The 24,399-nt window shown below is 39.2% G+C and overlaps 1 protein-coding gene across 1 annotated transcript in view; it reads right to left on the minus strand.

The window, feature by feature from the left end:
* The window catches only part of fanci (FA complementation group I), an 89,975-nt gene that overhangs the window by 13,386 nt on the left and 52,190 nt on the right, over nt 1–24,399 (minus strand). The window contains 10 exon segments of the mRNA XM_087144693.1: nt 1,222–1,338; nt 8,103–8,287; nt 8,938–9,031; nt 9,732–9,800; nt 13,370–13,497; nt 13,907–13,958; nt 15,484–15,597; nt 19,814–19,999; nt 23,130–23,193; nt 24,010–24,189. Coding sequence (XP_087000819.1) covers nt 1,222–1,338; nt 8,103–8,287; nt 8,938–9,031; nt 9,732–9,800; nt 13,370–13,497; nt 13,907–13,958; nt 15,484–15,597; nt 19,814–19,999; nt 23,130–23,193; nt 24,010–24,189 — 1,189 coding nt within the window.

Here is a 24,399-nt window from a genome sequence, read left to right on the forward strand (position 1 = left end):
AGCCGCACGGAGTAATCTTCAGGCACTACTCTAAGTTGACAGCTGACCTTTATTGACGCCCGAATACTTCAGCCAGGCCTGCAGCCTTGTAAACAGAGCCCAGATTGTGCGGTGTTATACAGCTGTCTTTTGTTCACGAACCTGGCTCATTGCACTGCTGACCTCTTTTCAATAGGGGCCAGATTAGCATGCAGCGGTGCTGTGTGGCTCATCGCTGCTGTGGTGGAGAGCTTTTGTCCCCGGTGGTAATCCGCTTGCTCTAAATACCCCAAACCCTGGTATACGGTTTCTAAATAACGCTGGATTATCAACACTTTTGAGAGCGAAAAATGCAGGTCATGCCCAGCAGCCTGGTTTTTTGTTCAGAGTACGGTCTTTTGTTACAGGGCCGTTTCCTTTGTCCGAGTTCGGAGACCCCGGCCACACATATAAACCATACGGCTCCGATCCCGGAGTCCCCCGCTGGTAGTGGTTAAAACTTGCAACCTTCTTGTTACCATAAGTGAATTTAAGTAAAGGAATGAAAGTTTGATGGGGCAGTTTTAAACTAGTACATTTAAAACTGAATAAGATCCATAAGATCCTGGGTACGCTAATGGACTGAGATGAAGGATGAAAAGTACAAAGAAGTCAAAAATTCATTTTTTTCAAACAATTTGTTCAAGAATTTTGTATAGTGTCTGGAACAACCGTCTGGCCACATCTTTGGTTTGTGCCTCATGAACGCAGCACAACCTCCTTACTTGAAAATTGGCATGCGCAGTATTTCAAGATATGAACTGAGGTAGAGAGGAGTTATGACTATGAAATGCAAACGTTGACATGTAGGTTGTCTTACCCATAGGTATATGTCAATGAGTGCCAATGTATAAAGATCAGAGTCCATAAATTAGGAATCCAAATTTCAAGAGAAACCAGGAAAGTATTCAAGCCAGTTGGTATCTTTACTGTCTGTTACTAAATAAAATGTATTTACAGGTCTTTCTTATATCAAAATAATTTCAGTATTATGCATGTAATTTAGACCAAAAAAGGCTAAAGAAGGCTAAAGAATTAATATGAAGTCTCCAAACGGATTACTTGAACCCGCAAATTTAGGCCACACCTCACTACTTTTGTGCATATATGCTTAGTTGCTTTACTTCAATTTTCTGTTTCTCTTTATTTCAACATTTGAGGATTTATAAAATTGATAAAATTCCCACTTTTGAAATTTGATACCTGAATGAAGTTGATCATCCCATATGCATGTTGTGTGAGAAGTGTTGCTACTGACTTGATGAGTTTTTCAAACCTTGCAGATATGTGGCCGGCTTGTTGACTGTACACAGCCAGATACTAAGCAAAGAAAAGCACACACTAGTAACTTGCTGAAATCGAGTTAGACAATGAAACAGAATTACCACTCAGACTTGGCAGACTGCCTAAGCCAAGGAAGCAGGATATATGCAAATTATAACTTCTGTTTCAAATAAAGTCTGTTTGACAATAATTCGTGTAAATCCAAATGATTATTTTCAAATAATTCAAATTTATATATACTTTAAGAAGTTTAAAAGTGGTTTTTGCTTCAACAACAAAAATAGTTTTTCATTTAGCGAAGTATTGTACATAAGGTACAAGAAGTAATATACAAGTATTTGTTCCCAGTAACAATGCCATCCAAAATTGCATTGGAAAACGCTTTAATCTTAGCTATATAAAACCTGTTGTTATTATTATTTATGGTAGGTAGGGAGAGATTAGTTTGAAAAAAAAAAAAAGACATGTCCTCATAGGATTGAGGTTATGGAAAATGAAGAATCTTTTTCTCTGCCAAACTAAAGGCAGATCATTACAATTTTTTCCCCAAGAAGGAAACAGCAGGCATACACCCATTGTACATGTGCAGAATATCTCATTTCGATCCCAGACCAAAGTAATGATAAAACTATTCATAAACACAATGAAATGGCTTTTTTCAAATGAAAGCTAGCCATTTGTATTCCAACTAATGTTGCTTACCCCAAATGTGATCATGCACTGACTGACATGGCAGTAAAGTATAGTATGTGCAGTACATGTATAACCTTGATATTACTTTTGTCAAATAATCCTCTCACAGCAGTGTAGGACAAGTCTACTAGAGAAAACTTACCCAAATAACATCTACCTGTGCATATTTCCCTAGTGCCCTCAGGCCATTTGCTAAAATTTGAGTAACTGCACTGTGCCTTTTATTTACCACAATGCATAACAAAGCCGTGCCCATAATCTCCCTCCTTTTTGTAAGCGCTCATCCTGCATCAGAGCCATATTGGGAGGTGGGCGGATTGCTACTTGGGTAGGTATTCTGAATTGGATACTGCTGTGAGGGAGGGGAGTCTATGATGTTCATCTTACCCAAATAGCATCTACCTATGCAAGCAGCACTATTACTTGGTGATGCTGGGGTACTGATGAAAATGCAAACCTTGTAGTTTCAATAAGGGTAGTCCTTATTGTCTCGGGGGGCATGCCTTGTTGAGGTGGAACCTTGTGATGTGGGTCTTCCTACCTTCCCGCTAGAGATGCCACCTGACTGTACGACATCTTATACATGTAGGTAGCAAGAGGAGAAAGTGGAGGATGTGTTCCGATATGCCGCCTTGCATTTGTCTGCAGTCAGTATGCCTTTGAAGAAGGCCCATGAAGTGGACAAAGCCCTGACACTGTATGCTCTTATCTGTCACAAACCTGTCTATCAGAAGGGGATGGCTAGTAAAGTTCACAAATATGATGGCTGTCACTACCTAGTGTGTTACAGTGTGCTCTGCTGCTGACCAGTGAGGATGAAACAGTGTCACAAATAGTAGGGTAGCTCCTCCGAGTTCTTTGGTTGGTGAAAAGGACCACTTTAGGGTCTTTACTGTGCATAAGAACTTGTCGGAGAGGACCTGAGAGTGAGACTGGATGCTCAGGACAAAGATGTTAGGGGGGGCAGTAAAAGGTGAGAATCTGGTTCTTTAAGTGTCCTATCAGAGAGACAAGGCACACCCCAACCTGCAATTCACTTCCTCAAGTTGATATTACAACTATCAGGAAGAAGGCAAGTTTCATGCAAATGTGCACGAGGGCTGCTTGGCTGATTGGTTCGCCTGGACGGTTTGATTGGTTGCATGTGGCCAGCATGTACATAAGGCTGAGATACTCCAGTTTTGGATGTAGAATCCTCGACAGCAGTTGTATGATTACATGTATATCCAGCGGGTGAGGCAGGATGATGCTGGCTGGATCAGGAGCCTAGCCAACCAGGGTAACCAGGCTTGTCATGGCTGGAGAAGGTGTCGAGAAAGAAGGTGGTATTGTTCTTGCTCTATCTTGGTTAGTACCCTGAGGATTTACAATATTGAAGGGAAGGTGTAGGCAAACATGCTGCTCCATTCTATCATCAGTGCATATGTAGCTCATGCTAGTGGGGTTTGGATATTTGGTGCAGAGTACTGCTATTCTGGCATTTTCAGTTGATGCGAAAGGGGCGATATGTGGCCTGTCCATGAGAGCAAGCACTGTTTGTGCCACTTCAAGATGTAGGGTAACCCAATAGTACTGAACGTAATCAGACTGTACAAGCATGGTTTGGCTAAGCTTAATCATAAGTGGGTATCACTTTTAAGTACAGTAGAAATAAAATAGGTGATCATGGCAAGAGGGAATTAAAAATTACGAGTTTCTTGCAAGCCCTAAGCCTAAGTTTAGAAAAACTCTTAGATTTAGTGACTGGAAAAAGCATTTGCTTTGCCAGTAGTTGTTCAGGGCTTAGTTGCTGCAGTGACATACAATGTAAATGTACATGCTGCTAAGTTTAAACAATCCCAGCATGTACATGTATGGTATGTTCAAACTGTACACATGTATATGTATGGGACATGTGCCTCAGTGCCTTAATGACATGGAAATTTACAACATCACTAGCACCTTGTTTCCTTGTATGGCCTCCCACCATTTCGTGCACATTTAATTTCAATGATAGCTTTCTCATTTTTATTGGATAGAATGCTCAAAGTATTAATCAAAGATCGTATAGCACCGCGTGCAAGATGGAGAACTTCACTGTGAATACACGTAAAACGTTTTAATGGCATGGGCGCCATTTGAGCAAGCGATATGCCTGCGCAGTGCACATTAATGCAAAGGCGCAAGTGCAGGCACGTACACCTAGTGCACCAGCGCATTACTGTGAACCGTGCAGGGGTATCGCTTGCTCAAATGGCACCCATGGTAATTACACCTTTTGGGCAGAGCTATCCATCTTGTGCCTTCAGGGCTATATGATCTTCGGTATTAATATAGGTTCCAGATATCTGTGCAATGGAAATATGTGAAAGATTTAGGGCAAAAACTTTGATTTTTGAAATTTTTTACATTTGATACATCATAAGAGTTTTATAAAGCGAAGTGATACATGATTGGTGGCGTTACTGCTCATGGCTATCTACTTGGACTGACAGTTGTAGCATGAACTCAGCAATTGTCAGACGGAAAAAGCATGTGACCATGAAAAATATTAGTAGTGACACTGGAATAAAGATACAAATGCAGTAAGACACATACACAAGAAAGAAAATAAGAAATCTCTCTGAAAGTTTTGATTGTCTCAAACTTTGCGAAAGCTGCATGTTGTAAACATTCTGTTACTGGACAAAGTCACTGGTTCTCAGCACTCCTATGTCCTTTGCACTTTTTTGGAATAGGAACCAGCATTGTCACCAATGTGAGAGACGAACTGGTTCCCTTTTCGGTTGTGCACCTGCAGATGTGAATCTACGTGAAACAAAGTGTATACCACACAATAATTGGAGCACTTGCATGCATGCAAACATGGTGCACTATCGCTTGGATGTCTGTGTGTCCTTGACCCCTTGACGACAGGAACTTTTTTCTGAAAGTCGATTCCAAGAATTGCAGCCTCGCTTGGCCACCTGCCAAACCGCAAATTCTCGGTTTGTGGCCCTGCGTGCTCTGCACGCTTTGAATTACACAGTGAAAAGGCTGATTGTTCGGTGGCATGCGGCTCTACTCACGCTTCCACATTCCTGTTGCCTCTTTTCAAAGTGGGGACTCTTGTGAGGCTTGTGATTATGATGCAAATTCGGTCTTTTCATTTCTGGGCTACACACAAAGGCAATCACCATATATACAAGAGCCACGGTATGCCTTCTTTCACCGTATTCGCTTGAGTGTAGGCCGAGAATAATAGCTGAAAAGCGGGCTGAGGATCTCAATTTTTACGGCAGCTCTTACCGTCATCCATCGCATAGGGGTTAAAAGAGAACTCAAAAACATTGAAGTTTGACCAACAATGGATCAACTTTTCCTTTTCAGAGAATAATCTATTGAATTATGCTAATGGAATTCCATTTAAATGAAGCACATTTTAACAAGGCTTTGATTTGAAGCTCTGCTTGAAAATTTTGCCCCTACTTTTTTCAAAACTGGCCGTGCTATCCCGCTTGGGATCCCACTTGGGATGGTAGTATGTTAACAGCACCGTGGAACTTTAAGTCCACAAGGCTTGGCATCAACCCCACTTAGTGTAGCCATCCTCTTGCTGGCACAGCCTGAACTGACAAGACCACCTCTATACAATGCTGAAGATTGATGATGCACTCCCTTTGTCAGGGATGCTACAGTACGCCCTGTGTGAGGTTAAGGACTGCCCCAACAAAGGAAGAATTTTGAGATGGGGTAGGGTTTCTTATGGCTTACAGGGAGTCGTAAGTGGGTGCATTGCTTCTGCGGTTTTGGTTATGGACTGCCAACCTACTAACCAGTTCAAGTGTTGAAAAAAGGATTTCTTCCTTGAGGAGGCACACTGTTACCACCTAGGTCACTCAAGTAAGAAACCCTTGGTAATGTGGATAGCCCAACGGGGAGGTTGGAGAACTCTTTAGAGTTTTGTACATGAATTGCAGGTATTCACTATCCTGTGGATGGACCCAGATATGTAGCCAGGCATCCTTCAGGTGTACAGACGAAGCCATGCTGATTCCATGAAGCACAAAGTGCGTCCATTCTAAACCTTGGTTGGTGAATGAACTAGCAGAGCAACCAAAGTTGATGACTGGCTGAACCCCTGTGTTGTTCTTTGCAGTTAGAAAGGAGGTTGACAGGAATCCACGGTATCCCTTTTGCTGGTCTGACTGCCGTGATAGCTTTCTTCTGTAGGAGGGAGTTTCACCTTCCAAAGCTGGGCTCTTTCCCCTTCCGATGGGGGTTGCAGTTGTGCAGAATATAGATTCTGGAGGCATGTTCATGAACTCTTACCAGAACCTCATGTAAGATCTTAGGTGGCGCCAAATGGTTTTGGAACAGGAGACCAAAAGGGAAGCAGAACAATCACTGTCACTTTTCCTTATGTATCAAGGGTCAGCTGCTTGTTCCTTCAATTCCATGTTGTTCAGCTGGGGATTAGGCCATGAGTGTTGGGATAAATGCTGCCATGGTTTCACCACTGCAGTCTTTGTGATTGGTGCGTGGGGTTCTGAAATGGCTTAAAATGGTTAGCGAGCCTTGGGACAAAGGCTCAGTTCTAGATGCATGCTTGGATATTGGATGGTCTGTGGCACTGACAGCACCTTTTGTAGGCTGAGTGTCTTGGGGTTTTTTTTTTGCCTCCGCCTACACATTTCTTGGAACTGACTGGGCCCTCCTCAAGCAGTGGCAGAGCCTGTAGTAGTCTGGCCTTGACTCCCTTGTATGGGATGTGCATAGCATCCAAGATATTTGTTTGTTGGGAGGAGGTCACTAGAAGCAAATCTCAGTGAATTGGTCAAAAGTGGTGTGTGTCCTTTGTCGAGGTATCTGTATACTGTATAACTAGTATTGCCTAACTAGTTCATCCATGACCAGTGACTGTTCCCTTACAAGTGCATATCAAGTACTCCGACGAGAATACATTTGTTTAGATTCTGAAGCAGAAGCCTGGTCCAGCTTTGCAAGTGGGTTGTCAATTTTGGTCCTTTGTTTTTCGATGAAACCTGACTTGGTAGAGGTCTTTCTGTTGAGCACATAAAGAGTGATCAAAATCTACCCTTGGAAACTGCAAATACCACAGTGCTCATTGCAAGTGAGGTTTCCATGTCTTCACCTTCACAAGATTATTTATTTGTTTGACAAAGAATTAGTTGAATGAAAGTTGAGGAAAGATGGGGCCTTCACTTCTGACGGGGCAATACAGTGCTTGAAGGACTGATGCCCTGAGTCTCCTTCGGGTTATGCTATAAACAACAACTTCAGCTCCTGTACCACATCTTGCTATAGTAGGTAAAGCTGGGTTTCACAAGAGAGACCACTCATGTCCAGTGTGTCTTCACAGTCTGAAGGGGTACTGAGTGAAAGATCCAATGAACAAAAGATCTTGCAGTGTCACTTCCATTCTTCATTTTTCTATCACTAAATCCACTTGGTGCTGAACGATGAATGGATATTCCGAGGCTCCCCAGGTACATGTAAAGGGGTGCATGTTCTCCACTAAAAGGAAGGAATGTTGACCACTAAAAGGAATTAACAGAAAGACTACCCTTCTTGGCAAACTACATATTGCTGCATCACCTTGAGGAATAGTAAAACATAACATCCACAAGTCTGCTAGTTTCACTCTTATGGTGGCGAAGAACAGACATTAAATAGCTATGCTCAAAGCTCTCCAGCATAACACTGCACAGTTAATATATAAAACAACAATCAGCAAAGCACAGAAACTTGAAGAATTTGAGGGTGTAAAATTACACATCCATTCATTTTGACGCTCAGAAAAAAGAGGGAAATTATGTGTGTGGCTCTGCTATGCATTGTGGTATGGAGACAGGGCATGTTAGGGTTGATCAAACTTTAGCAAATGACCTGACAGTGCTTGGGAAATATGCGTGGGTACATGTAGACGTTATTTGGGTAAGATGAACATCGTATGGAAACAAAGCTTGCACATGCTTTCGCTTAGGGCATGTGCATTCAAATGACCTTGGACGTGCTTCATTTTGGGAACGTGCTGATGGAATACCAAACCGGCTCAAAACAAAACACCTAAACTTATCTAAATCAAAATCAATTCTATGGGTTATGGCACATATAGAATAGCTCACATATTTGCAGAAAAGGGTGAGGGTGGTGTACATTCTGGTGACAGCTTTTAGAGTGGCATCTACACACGGGCCAACAGGAATAGCTGATTGGATTAGTTCATGAAATGCATTGGTTATCCTGCAGAGTCTTATACACACGGCCTTCTCACAGTCCTCCTGTTGGGTCAATTCACTCAAGTCACTGTCTGTTCAAAGAAATCAAACAGGAAAATAGAGCCCCTGAACCAAACGGTGGAATTATGTAAATTGACAGGTGTTCATGTCAAACCAGTTTGGAACTGATTGCTTCCATACTATGTAAGATCAAGTTGTGGGTTTTGTTTTCAAAGTCAGATCATAAAAAGAAAACTGACAGTCCATCTGCAACCTTCATTGTGACAAATCAAACTGATTTCAAACTTCTGCTACTTGGCTTTATTAAACATCTTTGTTAAACGATATTTTAAAGTTGATGGTGCTTATCTTCAAAAAAGTGTAAAAACTGAATTTTGAATTGTGACCTGATATACTTTATGTCACATTAACTGACCTGGTGCACAAATAGAGTATATCTCAAGGTAGACATTAAATTTCAATAAGGCATCATCATTATCGTGGAATAGATGAATATAGATGGAACCAGCCACTATTTAAGGTGGCTTCTTTTGTCTGCAATAACACGTTTGGCCTATTAAGCACACAATTCAGCCAATGAAAACAAGTTATGGTCGCTGATCATCTGCTTGCCTGCAATGTCTCTGGTGTGAAGTTTTTACTTGTACATACATGTAGCATTCTTTTGTCTGTGATCTCATATCATTTTTGCTATTGTCATTTACTTATGCTGCTAACATACCTTTATCAGAACTACTAACAAGTTCTGCTTTCATGCGATTTAAGACCCATTCTGTTTCTTCCAAACTCCTGTCAACCTGAGACATCAGCAGTAACTACATAACCGGATTAAAAGACAACATAGAGTTGGACCTTTAAACTGATTACTCTCATTAAAAAAAACTGATGTGGTACTTTTGGGTAGAAGCGCTAGAACATGGAGTCCGAATAATAAAAGCGAACTTCTTTGCCAAAAAAAACCCCCAAAACAATGGAAGACTTACATGTAAATTGCCGGTTTATAATGTTCATGTCATGTGTTATTATTGTCAAAGGTAAGATACAATGTGACCAACTGTAGAAACCCAGAGGTAAATTTACAAATGCCAAAAAATGACCTTCTCTTTTTTTATTTACTGTACATATATACACAATAATGTACATATGTTGGTGATTCGAATAGACTTGAGCAATAAATATTTTACTCAACTCGACTTTTTTGCCTAAAAAACTAAAAAGAAGTATGTAGTTCCGGAAATATGCATATCAAATGTCTGGTGCATTAGTCACTCAATAACGGCGTACATGAAAGTGGCATTTCAGTAGACTTTGACAATGTTGTGAACAGAAAGATGGCTATTCCAAGAAATCAGTGTTCTCTGATTTGGATTTGGCAGCATTTGAGAATAGTGCATTTTTTCCCAAGAGAACACTTCTTATTCTGATCAAGAGGCAGTCATGCTCTAGTTCTGCACATCCACTGTCCTGAACACTTTTTGTCTTTGTAAAGAATTGTGATTGGAAGGACAGTCCTACCAGAACTGTTGGAGCTGCAGTCCTTTGGCTGACAATGGAGTAATGCGTGCTAGATTCAACTTCCACATCCTGAAAACAAATTGAGATTTAGAAATACCAGGGCATGTATCAGCAGCATTGAAAAATTGCAAATGGGACATAAGGGATGAACAAGCAGGTAGTCCACATTTTGATAATGCAAAATAACCTAGCACCAAGAGAAATTAGACTGATAGCTGGAAAATCATAACAGCAATGACTGTGCATGTATGCTAGACATTCAACGTGTGTGAAATGTACAGTGGTACACAGCAAATACAAGTACAAGTCAAATCAACAATTTGATAACCACATGTAAACCAGTAGTCATTGGTTTCCATTTAGCAGAGAGGACTGTTGTAAGAAGCACAATACTGAACATCATGAATGACGATTATTCTTGCATGGCTGAATGTATTAGAGAGCATAGGCATAAGATTATATTGGATATTTCCCAAGACTTCTCTTTAGAAATAAAATTTCGCGATCCTCTGACAGATGTAATTCCAAGATGGTGCTCGTGCAGACTTACAACTAATAGGAAACTAAGTGACATGATACAGTGATACATTGCACGCCTGCCAACATTGGAAACTCAGAAATACAACACAAAGTGCAATGTAAATGTGTTGTCTCACTCATTGCTGCAATTCACTGAATGCATAATAAACATAATCAGGATCTTTTAGTCTGGAAACCAGACAGTGAAAACAAGTAGATGCCAACGACTGTTTTATCAGTGAATGGAGATGCAACTGGACAAGTGCGACGAAACTGTGTATTTATGCAGTGAATGTATTTAAATGAAACAGCTGTTGAGTGGTTTGTATCTAGTTGCGCATCAGTGCGTGCCTGTGCAGTCATGATTTCACACCTAATCCCAAGGAGTACATGTACTGCATATCACTAATGTTTAGTGTTCTTTGATATCACCATGCTCTGGGGATCTACATGTACATGTTCATCGGGGATGAGCAAACTTCCAAAAAGGTTGTGCAGTGTGCAAGACAGTTTTGTATTCCTTCTAAAAACAGAACATCTGATTTCTAGGTCTTTTAGAACTACAAAATATCAGAAAGGACCTGATGATGGAAAAGTTGGCATGCATGACACTGGGATCAGGATAACGATTTGTTCCATTTTTCACGCAATATCCTTCTTAGAAGAAAATCCACATAAAATTAACACAGGGCACAGTTCTTATCAGAAGTCACTTTATAATTTTTTCCTTTAATGCTAATGAATCTTTCAAGCTTACTAAAAAGACAACTGGTTTTCTGTTTCATTTTCAGTTTTCACCTAATGAATGCCAAAAATAATTTTTGTAAATGTTCATTTGTGTAGGAGTGAGTGAGAGGCCACTTTTTGGCATGGTATTTCACTTTAACGTCAGTGTCCATGATTAATAACTATTAACTTTTTACAAAGGCCTTCTGCAGTGATTTTCATAAAAGAAAAAAATGAACTCAAATACCAGTAAATGCTAATTTTCCTATTAAAGGGCTCTGGAAGCGCACCACCACAGATCAATTTCCAGGCTCTGTAACATTTACTGTGTTAAAGTTGGTTGGTCAACAAATACTCAAAAGGCAACTTTATGGATCAACATATTTATTTAGAGTAAGACCAATGGTTGACTAAAATTCATAAATACCTGGGAGAGTTTTTCTATTCCTATTGGTCGAAACACATCAAATGACTGTGTATTATCATTTGATAATGCACACGGAGAAGTGATCATGCCCACCATAAATCACATGCTGGCACATCATGGACCATTTAATACCCAGGGATGTGCAACTTAAGCTCAGAGCTGGTTCAGTGCATGTTACGGCTGGCACAATATCAAAGCAGAAATTAAATTGGATTATGTAACACTTTCTCTAATAATAAAACATATATTCCTGTCTACCATTTTGTTTTCTTGTAATATTTTAAGTCAGGGTACATCCTTTCTAAAAATATGCTGCTCAAGATATTTCATCCTATACATTCTGAGAAAAGTGTGCCACAAAATTTTGGAATTTTGCCTCCAACCAAACGGTCTTTTTCAAGACTACCATCTCTAAAAGAGAATATTTCTAGCCACTGCTGTCTTAAATAAACATGACCTAAATAAAGGAGTATAATCACAACCCTCAAGTATTCCCAAGACTTTTGCTCCACATATATTGAATTGAGGAATACAACCATATACCTGAATGACACTCCTTTATTACTACCAATCCAAAGTCAAAGCAATGGCTGAAGGAAAACTACACAAATTAAGGAAGAGAACGCACAGCCAACGGAAAAAAGAACTATGTCTCCACAACATGCTGAACTAAAGCCAAGATCACCAAATCCAACCGGATAAACCTATTAGCAGAACAATTTGAAGCCTTCGTAACCAACCTATCCAAAGCGACACTGACAAACACCGTAAAGATTGCTTTTGGAAAAGGCTTCAATCCCGTTTCCACTCCCACTGAACCATATGTCTGCCCCACTACAATATATGTCCACTCTTGGCTCACAAATTTTATCTTGAACCACATGCAAGTTCGTATGATTCCGTCTCCGGAATCACCCACATTGCAACTGATGAGTCCTACACGAAGGGACGAAAGCATGCTCTTGCTATCAAGAGGATTTGAAAACAGTCCTCTACTTGCACCACCAGTCAACCGACAAATGAACCAAAATGAATGATTGGTCTCATTCTTATGTCCGCTCATAATCCAACTCTCCGACATAAAAGGCCAGATTTCACACACTCCAACCAGGAGTTATTGCAAGTCACCAGAGAAGAAGTGTCACTGAATGGGAAAGTACCATCATCTTTTCACACTAAAAATATGCTGGTCAAGATATTTCATCCTATACATTCTGAGAAAAGGGTACCACAAAATTGGGAATTTTGCCTCATTAAAACTTCATTTCTTCTTCAAATCGATAAACGAGGAAGACTTATTTGTCAAAACGAATAGATTTAAGCACCACGTCGGCTTGTCCTCTCAGCATAACCATGGCTGCACTGTACATGCTGCATGACGCGTGTCATGTGGTCGCAAGTTTTTTCGAGAAAGTTGAGAGAGCTCCTGCGGGGGTAATAACAATCTGTAACACGCATAGAACCAAGGTTGTACATGTGTTTGCACTGGGGCCACTCGCGGTTGCACATCCCTGGGTAAATGGTCCGTGGTTTAATCGAGTCTGATTAGTCAGGGGTCCATGTGCACACGATGCGCCAGGCACAAGGCAAGTTCATTGAAGGGGATCCTATTGGACAATTTTCAAAAGGACATACCATAAAATGGACGGGGGTGTTCGGAAAAATAAAATAAAGTTTTAGAACATAATCATTGGAAATCCATCATATATTGACTTCATTTGACTCTCTGAAATGAATAAAAGATATTTATGAATGGGAATAAATATGTGCTTGGCCACATTTAAGACCTTGCTCAGGAGAACGAACGCTGATAATGCCCAGCCACGCTTAAGACCTGCCAAGTTCATACTGTATTTATTCCCTTATTAATAATCTTCTCTGGAGACAGAAGAAAACCTTTGCCATGTGAAATGCGATTTTAATTTGATACATGATGGTAGATGTAAGGCATAACAATCTTATTTACCTCATCAACATCACCAATTTGACTGTGTATATCTTGGGCCACATGAAGTAGGCAGCTTAATGAGCTGGTACATTGCTGAGTCAATGTGAATAGCATGTTCATCAGAGCCTTGACAAGTCCTGAATCCTCTGAAAAACACAAAAGTCAACAACCAAATTATAATTTGGATGTTAAAAATATTTCACACCAGCAGCTTGTTACTAACAAAAACATGTTAAAATATGTAAATGAGTCTCATTGAAAAAACCAAACTAAAGAAAACCCCTCAGTAATTCAGGCATTTCTTGCAAAAATCAAAGGGTCAAATTACATAATAGGTATATTGAAGAGAATTTAAATGCACATCACCCGACAATGCAGTGGCACTACAAAACGACATTTATACGTACTTTTAGTGACTCTTTACAATTTGAAAAAACATGAAGAAAATCTGGGAAATTTCTGGTAAAAAATAAAATGTGAAGAACAGGGATGAAATCATATTGAAACTTCACCATGACAAAAGTAATACTGACAAAACAATATAACTAAACTCACCAATATCTTGTTCTGCACATACTCTAGACACCCAGTCATGCAACTGTGCAAACTGGAATACAAATTGAAACAATCTGTTATTCATGTAAGGCCATGATGGCAAAACATTAACTGCAATCATGAACTGCAATGAAGTTAGATTTCTTTCAGAGTTAACCACTTCCCACCAGGGGACCCGCTTTCGGGTAACTTATGTTCGTACGCAAAGCCGGGGAGCCCAAAATCAGACAAAGGAGCCGGGTCTTGCAACAAAAGACCGCACTCTGAGCAAAAGCTGCGGGGGCTTGAAGAACATTTTTCAGTTGTCAATAGCGGAGGCAATCCATCCTTTTTGTTGAAACACTATATCACTATTTGTGGCATTCAATACAAAGGATTACAACCATGAATAAAAGCTCTCCAGCGCTGCAGTGCTGAGCAACACATTACCACTGCATGCTTAACTGACCCCACTGAAAAAGACGCCAGCAGCGAACTGCTCGAGTCTTGAGAACAAAAGAAAATTACGCAGCACCGCACAATCTGGGCTCTCTTTACAAGGCAGCAAGCCTGGCTGAAATACATGAGCATCAACAGATGTTGCCTGTCAGATTAGAGTAGCCACCAGACAGTTATTTGTGTGGGTGTAAACGTCCAGTAAATGAAATAATGAATTTTGGAAGAATTTTAAAAAGGGAAAATCATGAAAAACACCTGTATTTGTGCATGGCCATTTTAATTGAGCCCGGTGCCAGCAGGTTAATGTTGGACATCAGCAGGAACATGTTATTTAAAATGGTAAGATTTAATGACAAACCTCACAATGGGTCATATGAATAAAACCTAGCAAATGTTATGAGATCCAAGCAAGCAGCATTTACTGAGAAGTCAAACCATTAAGAATATTAAGCAAATGCTTGAATTTGTAGGAATAAAATATTTCTTTTACTATTCAGTATCTACTAGTGTAAATATTAGTAAATGCTTTATGTTTGTGGCTGACTGCACAGCCAAATGGTTTTGTACAATACGGCTTCCGTTGTCTGCACACTGCAGCAATGTGCTGCATTTTGAGACCTCAGTATGGCAGACAAGCACGATGGTAGTAATTTTGATCGCAAAACCTTGAAGAAAATTGCTCTGCCACTTCAAATTGGTACAACTGCTTGCATCTGGTTTCTTGAGATTCCCTCCTAAAGGCATACAGCTTTTCCTTTCAAATGACATTCATGAATGCTGTCATTTTGAATATTAGTAAATGCTCCTCGCTATTAAGCTTGCCCTGACCCAGTCTCGACAAATGTCAAGTAAATACTCCAATTCTGTAGAACTTACTCTTTTTTATTTATACAAAATGAAGCAACTGCTTATTGTCAAGCACAAGCGTTAAGAGTAAACTTACTTTTTAGCAAGTGCACTATATAAGTAAAAGCATTTGCTTCATTATTATTCATACAAACACGAGTAAATGCTTCAAAAATGGTAGTAAAAGTAAGTGCTACTTTTTATTCATACGACCCATTAACAGTTAAAGTTTTACATGTAGTACTTGCTAATCACATGGTTGTTTGGCATGTACTTCTCTTTTTGACAAGTACCTGAGCTCCATTTGACTGAAGATGCTTGGACAGAAGCATGATGATGTGACACAGATGCATGGCATCCTTAATACAGGAATTATCATGCGCAGTCAGCTGGTTCATCACAAGACGCTAGTGAGAAATCAATATCAGACAATAATTCAGTTGATTAACTTGTTAATCTCAGTAACAAGTAAAGAAAAATGGCATTTACTGCTGACTTGGGTGTACAGTTAAACTTTGCACTCAGAATTCAACTTAAATTGTAACAATAAATCCTACAAACACTACTTAAAAGAGGCACAAAATCAGGAAAGAACACAAGATAATGAAAATGAAGTACATAAAAAAGGTTTGATGTGGCAGTCATGGAAACTTATAGGTCAGCAAGTTCTGCTTACTTTACAACATGTATGATAAATGTACATATATTTGCTTTTTGCAGCAAGGTAGACTGCAACATTAGCTTAAGAATGCAGCACTAGTATGACTAGTAACTGCAATTCTTTGACCTGTTGAATAATACCATTTATGAATATCATGGATATGGATGTGCTTTCAAATAGACATCAGCATTATAGATTTCTAAGCATCTTCTTAAATAGGAGGTAGATAGGAATGTAAATTTCAAGTTAGAAAGCACTGTGCTTGCTGCAGAGACATTTATCATTTCTATGCACCTTGCAAAAGACATGCGCTTAGCATTTAGGGTCACTTTCGACAAGTGAATATGTTGAGAGACCCTGCCTTTATTTTGCTTGGAACTGTGTAAACACTTCTGTTGGTTGGCTGAATGGCCAGTAACCCCATATGGCTGCTTTCCCGGCTACATATCTTCCATAAGGGTTGTTATACCATGGTCATGAACAGTGAATTTTTATTGGTCGCGAATTGATCACTTAATATGCCACAAGCGCACATGTATCACTTAAGATTGAGTGGATTGGTGATGGTGTACTGCTACAAAAAATGATGGATAACGGTGATGTTTCCCACAGTTGATGTGTCATGTCCACTGTGTTGTAATTGTGTAACCTGGGGTATGATGATGGATAGATGCGCTGGTATTAGGTTTCAATTAATTTGTGCTGTGTGGGGGAAAGTGAAGCACTCTGTGCATTCGTATGTGCTACTCTCTATACTCTGACCATGACAAAGACCCACGGGTTAGACTTCTGTTCATGCGCCCAGCTATGCCCGCGCGATATGAGTAATATGCTTTCTTGCTCTAAGCCCTGTTTCTGCTGCGACTGCCATTGTTGTCTATATAAACACTTATTTTGTTGTCTCTCCTCGGCTACTCTTCAATCTTGCAGATATGTTTAACTAGAATTTCGTGTAAATACATGTAATGTCTTGAAATTCAACCAATCGACACAAACCCCAGTGCTTTATGAAATCCAAGTTTCTCTGTAAATCAGTTTGTTACAATTCCTAGATATCCCCCTCTTTCCAAAAAACAAAAACACAGCTCAACAAAGGATGGCACAATCAATTTTAATTTTCCTTGTCATTTAATATCTTATCTACTGCGCAAGTGTTTTGATTTATTGCTCTCTGGGGAAAATGGCACCTTTGGCTTCACCTTCAGTGCCATTTGCCCCCTTGGGTGTACAAAACCCCAATGACCCCTACATAGCAGGCAACAATGTTAAATGTTGTCAGAGAGGAAACATGAATTACTGTCGTTTTTTAATTCTAGTCAGTGTCAGTCATGTCAGTTTATCACATTTACATGAATTAATTTTACATTTTTGCCCCTTTCCATTGCCATTTGACGCCTTTATAACTCAATACTTCATGCAATTCCAGCAGCAAAATGCCCCATCATGTCCCATCAGCTTACCCATCAGCTTCAGCCCCCTTTAGAACAGTATAGGAAGATGTCACAAGATAAGTGATTCATAAATCATCTTTATGGAGTTTTATGTAGAAGTTGTTGAGGTAAAAAGAGCCATCATTAGAGATTTGTTTCCTCTTTTTCTGTCAACCCCCACTTTTGAATGTAGGGGACTGTTTAAAAGCAAATCTCTCTGGAGAATAGTCGTGCAATACAATGTTATGTAAATTAAGTATGCTTCAGTGACTTTGGTTCAAGGCACCAATGCGTGTGTGCTGATGGGCACTACCATTGCAGTCTGAGTGGTGTAAAGATGGGTAGTCCACCTGTGTGGTGAGGTACAAAATACTGAGTGTATTGTACCTAGGGCGTGGCCCTAAAGGAAAGCCAGTTTGGAAAACTGTATGTTAATTTCACTTATTACAGTATGTTAGTAATAATTTATTTTGTATTAAACAACTATGGAAAAGCTCAATCTTGAGATACATTTCAAAAAGAAAGGCTGCGTTTTGGTATGAGTTTGATCACAAACGTAAATTAACCCTGGGTTAAATGAAACTGGTGGGAACAGCCAAACTAGGTTAGTGTTATCACAACAGGGGTTACATTATGAATTATTTGGATTTTTCTTCAAAAGGCTTTTTCCCTGGGGGTAATCCTAAAGTCTTGTGGGTTCTGAGTGAACCATTTGGTTCTGCGTGAACAAGTCACAACTACTTGACAGTTCTAGATGAACCAGCCAGAGTGAGGTGACACAGGCCATTCAAGAGGGTTCTCACGCCCATTCTAGAATTTATGGGAACATATGCTCCGTTGACAGCCTGGAGATTGACCCCTGCTTCAGGATTCATCGGCTCTGAAGTCAAAGTTTTCACTGACCCAGGGAACTGGCAACAATCTGGACATCTGTCAAGGACATACAAGCTCTAAGGGTGTGGCCATCACTGTCACCATTGGACTGATGGACATGGGGTTCCTCAAGGGACCTGCATAATTGACTGGTTGGCTCGCAAATATTTTTTTTTCTTTTTTATTCTCTCCTAAAAACAGCCAAATTGTATACACATAGGGATACTGCCGATGTTTAAGGAAACTGGTGGTTGAAATCAGCATAATAATAAGTATTGGAATCTTATAAATCATTACATTTTGTGAAATTATACAGAAAAGGTTAACAATTTGATATTTTATTAGGTTTGTTTAGCCCCAAACTTGTCTGCCTGCTGCTGTACTATTTAGAAGACTTTTCACTGTTGGTCCACTGGGAAAATGGACCCCATGGTGCAACAGAGGGTCTATATGGCTCTTTATAACGAGTATTAAACATCAATCATGTGGGAACTTATATGTAATTCTATTAATTACTTATGACTTTTTTAAGTATCCGAATGAGTTGAATGTAAAATTTTATGAATGTTATAATGTACAGGTATATAAATTGGGAGGAAATGTCTGTCAGTCTGTGTTTTTTCATGTACTTTGTTCTACAATATGAAAAAAAGTAAATAAAACAAGTTTTACCACCATGAAAAGTAATGTCAGTGACATCGCGAGTGTCATGTGAGTGCATGTCGTGAGGCCTGAGGCTCATTTGCACTGACTGCAGCACCATGTACAGCCATTTTCCTAATTCTGGATCACAAAAATTATTCAATCAGATTTCATCTACAGAAAATCCTCCAATCAATCAGATTGCATCTACAGAAAATCCTCCAATCAATCAGATTGCATCTACAGAAAATCCTCCAATCAATTGGATTGCATCTGCAGAAAATCTTCCAATCAATCAGATTGCATCTACAGAAAATCCTCCAATCAATCAGATTGCATCTACAGAAAATCCTCCAATCAATCAGATTGCATCTACAGAAAATCCTCCAATCAATCAGATTGCACCTCACTGGAATACACAACCAATTTCTGGTTTCTCAAAAATACTGGCATTCTGGGTAGATATATATCATAGATTGACCAAGGCTGTTATTTACTTCCTTTCAAGTACTGGTATGATTCAAGGATTATTTGGCAGGTCCCCTTTTTGCGTGTTTTTTTTTTCAAACCAATGCACTGCAATGGTGTACCTTATCTCTATTTACACTTCCCTCACGTCAGTGTAATGAAAATATACTACAGTTGTGTTTGTTCATTGATACACCGATGTACCTATGATATACAAATAATGCAGTTACAGGGATCACCAAGATGACTGTACATGTACATTGGGGTGGTGCTGGCCGTAAACTTCACAAACACAAGAAGATATTTTAATTATTTTTCTCTATTTTTGGAGAAATTACATGTAGTCATTTTGGAATTTCCAACAGCAAGGTGCATGACCTGCATACTGGTTTGAATATAGAGCAATTAAAATGGCCCATGTGGATGCATCTCGGAGTTTTTTTCCTAATGTCATTGTCCAGGAATTAATGAAACTGAATTAATTACAAAGTCTTGCAGCAGTAACAACAGTGAACAGGGATCATTGCAACTGCCATAATCTACATGTACCTGCAATTTCTTGATGTGTAGATGAACAATTTCTTCCTCCGTTCTTGTGTTTCTTTGACTGCGTTCAGTACTGAGGTCAGTGTCAATCAGTCTGAGATAATCAGCCACTCGATTAGGGTAGCGACTACAGATCACATTCACTGCTGAAGACAGACCTTCCAGGCACAACGATGACAAGGCTTTTCCCTATTGTATGTATTAAGTACAATCAGAAAAAAATCATATGCATGTAACTGAGATCTAGTTGGAAGAATGAAGTGATTACTCTGACAACTAATGGTAATAACTCAAAAGTGAGGAAAAATCTTACTCAAGAAGGAACAATGGCCAACATGCAGTGTGGTCCATATCACTCATGGGTATATTTATAATGTACAGTGCATGTGCATGCATACAAGAAGGGCATGTAGTGTGGCCACTGAATAGGCCTATGTACAAAAGAAGAAAATCTTGCTTCATGTCATTGCTACAAAGGCAAGGATTTTTGGAGTGAAAAAAGTCATCGAAATGGAGATACATTTGCAAATAGACAGAATAACTTTTATGACTCAACTCACAGAAATCTTTAATAAAAATTTTGCTAGTTCGGAGGAACTTGATTTCACTTCATGATTGGACTTCCAGTGAGAACTACTTGTACCTTGAAATGAAAGGTAACAGGGAAAGAATATACATCGCACACAATGCACAAAGTGCAGGGTTCTTATTCTGATATTGAATTTTTGTGTGTACATTTAAGTTGGAAGTGTTGGCCTAATATCCTCATGCAGACACATCTATGAAGCACGCCACTACATGTTAGCCTGGAATGGATGCATTGATTCATATTTGTAACGGTGGTATTGTGCTGTATCATCTTTCAATCAAATTCAATCCTCGTTCAGTAGCCAGTTACAGGTCAGTGCACCCAGACTCCATCCTCTATCATTTGTTTCTGGTGGCACAGCCTGCTAAGTCATAAATTTTTTCAATTTCCCCCTTGATACAATTTCAAACACTAATGGCAAGAAAAGAAACTGTCCACATACATGGTGTATGTTGGCTTAATCTGAGTTGGCTACTGTCTCTCAGCTATCAGACATTTGTGTAAAAGCAATCTGGTTCCCGATCAGGGCAACATTGGGTCACTCGAGGCTGAAGTTATCAGTCATGAAAATGATAATACTGCTTCCATTATACAAGATCTGATCTTCAGCCCATTTTCTGCATTTTCAATATATTAATCTTCTTTCATGATTCACTTTTCAGGTAGTTTTCCAATGGAAGTAGAATCTCAAAATGAAATCAAGTTTTCCTTGACCTTGAGTCATTGCTTAAAAATTGCATGTGACATGTAGGAATGGTTTCACTGGTTCCAGTGGATAAAAATGCACTGTAATTAATGGGCCGTGCCAGGAACCATTCAAATACAGTAGCACTGGAGGTGCAATTATGTACAATACATGTCCAAAGTAGGCAACAAAATGTCAGGCAAGCATTTTTGAAATTCATCAAAATTAGCAAGACTTTAATCAAAGATTTCTGTGAGTCAAGTAACAAATGCTATTGTTTTACCAGTCATCACAGATAGTGAAATTTATCTGTCACGAATTGACCATGTGATATTATTCCAAGAAAATTAACATTCAACCTTGAACTAATTGCTATCGAAGGTTTTTCCTCAAAATGCATTTATGCTGCGTACCCAAAATGACCAGAAAAAAGTCCGAGCAAATCCGAGTTGTGGAAATATGCCTAATTTGCATATATTCAAAATGGCCGCCACTTTGACAGAGTTTGACCATATCTTGAGATAAGAGACTTGCAGGAGACTAATTTTGGTGTCTATGCCCATGTTTTCAAGGTCTCTGAGCACAATTATTACAGTAAAATTCTTGCTGGACATTTGGTACATGGCTAATTTGCATAAATCCTAATGGCGGCCATTTTAATGGATTTTTTTATAATATTACAAGATAGCAGATTAACTGGTTAAGAAATTTGTTACCTTTATCCATATTTCCGATGTTTCTGATTACATTTGTGTCACTGGAAATGTTGAAAAGCATTTTCCTCAGAACTGATACTGATATAAGTACAAATCCAAAGTGGCTTTCATTTAAATGTGTTCAAACGTTAATATGATGATGATAGTGACGAGGGAGGTTTCTTTAGTTTAATCTTCTGCTTCAAGATCAATAGCCGAATTTGATGAATTGCTGCATGTTGTACCATGGCATACAAGACATGCGCCTGTACATTCAATCCCGGAGTGTTTGCAGCTACATTTTCGTGTTGAACAGTCTGTCTTGCATCCACATTTCATGACCTCTAGTAGCTCTGTTGGTGCAGGTTTTCTGTCGCTGAGCCTTGAAACATACTGTATTTCCCATTCTAGAGAATCCAACCCCAGTCTTCGGGTAAAAGACCTGTGGACTGCTCTTTCCACTCCTTAATCTGATAGTACAACCGCAGACTATAGTACTGAGCTGATGATGATGTTGATGGCAGTAATTGTGCCGAAACAGCCATGATTCTAGCTGCCACTTTGGAACAAAATTGTTTGTATCAAAGCTGATCCAAGGATTCTGTCTGACATCCCTTGTACATTAACACAGACCTTCTCTCCTGCTTTAACAATGTTGGCCTTCTCATCTGACGTTAGTGCGTTGAACATCTCAGCTTGTTCACAGAAGAATTGGTTATTCTTCAGTTTCTTCAGAGCAAGGCCTTTGACCAGGCCAAATACCCTTGAAGTGGTCTCACACCCCAGGATGGCATGTATAAACAATATATTGCGGCATACTGATGTCCCAAGTTTGGTTTTCAACTGCTTTATGTCCCAAACTCTCTTCTGTTTGGAAGTTGCCTTCGGTTCAAGTGCCATGAATATATTGCAACCATTCATCTCAGTGTAGTAGATAAGGAGCACCAAGAGATCAGTGTTTTTTTTTCATTTGTTTCAGATCTTCCTGGAAATTTGCCAAGGAGCATTTTGATCTTCAGCTTTGTATGACTTTCCTCCTGGAGATGATTCTGGCAGTGTTTACACTCTATGCAACAGAACCTCAGAACAGTTCAAATTTCTAAAAGCACCAATAAAGAAGAACACTCTCTGAAGTATCACTGATGCATTAACCTATCATCAGATGTTTTGTCTCACATGGACACGATAGGGGTTTATATGACACATGTACCAGTTGAGATGTGCTTCTACTTGAGAACCAGTAAAATAACCCATGTAAGAGGTCAAGACAGCAATCAACTAAATGTACAATTGTTTCTAAATTTCCTTGACAACCTGCAGCTTCAGATTTTAATGCAATAAAAGTCTTACCTTTTCCTTCTTGCCTTGCTCTGTTGATGTAATGGTGTCGGTAGTAAATTTGTGAAGAAACGTTCTGAGGAATGACAAATATTAGTGTTGTTTGAAAAAGTCCTCATGGTATGTGCGTGCTAAGCAATGTTTGACAGAAACATAAATTGTAGTTTCTTGCTGGCAATTTAAAATATTATATGAAAGGAGACATTCATCAATGGGAAATGGTTGATTTGCATCAATCCTTAACACAAACTTTGCAAACAACTAAGAAAATAGGAATAGAGACCACAATGCAAGTACAACTGATCAACATCATAATAAATGTACGTAAGATTAGCATGTTTGAAGGTTTCAACAAACACACAGTAAACTATCAGTATACCCACAATTTTCCCAACGATCTCTTGTCATTTGTAGGTAAGTTTTCTTGTTGGTGATAAATGGTGCATCTACAGTACATCTAAGCACTTTTGTATTAGTTCTACATTTTGATTCAAAATGATCTCTCTTTCAATTGAAGAGGATAAAGTAGGTCTCCTTTATAACATCACGTGTCCCCTGGTTTTTGAAGTTCAAACTTATGACAGCAGATTTGATGAATGTGAGTTGATGAGTAGATAAAAATCACAGCTGCAGCCCACAATTTGAAACTTCTGTTTATACAAACAACACTACTGCTAAACTCCTGCTGCAGCTCCTGGCCATAATGTAATATAATATGATTATTGAAGACAACATCAGCTGAGCTCCCAGTCATTCTTTTCCACACAGAAAATTGCAACAACATGTACATGTAGGTTTGGGGAGGGAGTTACAGTTTTAACATACATGAACAGGTATACAGAAAGCAAGAGATAGGCAAAAATGCAATACAGGTACTCCACAGCAAGCTTACTTGGAGATTGAACAGCACAAGGAATACAATTTTTCAAGGTTACTTCCTTCTGGACCATCACAATGTCCCTTGTCACCCAGTTGCTGTATCTTCTGCACTGCGATACTGACTACATAGCGAACAAAGTCAGGTTTTTCACGCAGCATGTCGAGACACTCCTGATGGTCTGGAGCATCATCACTACATACAAAAGAAAACAACAAGATGCCAGTGGTTTCACGATGTGACAAGTCTGTCCACATGGAAAAGTTCTGAAAATTTATGTTTTGCCCTTTGAAAACATGCAAATAATTAATTTCTCTCCTGGTAAAAATTTGCTTCATTTCTGGGTTTTGTTAAGTATTCATAAGCTTTTATCTTAATATTTCATTTTGACCAAATTTGAAGTAT

The sequence above is a fragment of the Acanthaster planci genome, linkage group LG13 (assembly GCF_054643075.1).
Source record: "Acanthaster planci isolate LZ-2023a linkage group LG13, COTS_SCS, whole genome shotgun sequence".
NCBI lineage: Eukaryota > Metazoa > Echinodermata > Asteroidea > Valvatida > Acanthasteridae > Acanthaster > Acanthaster planci.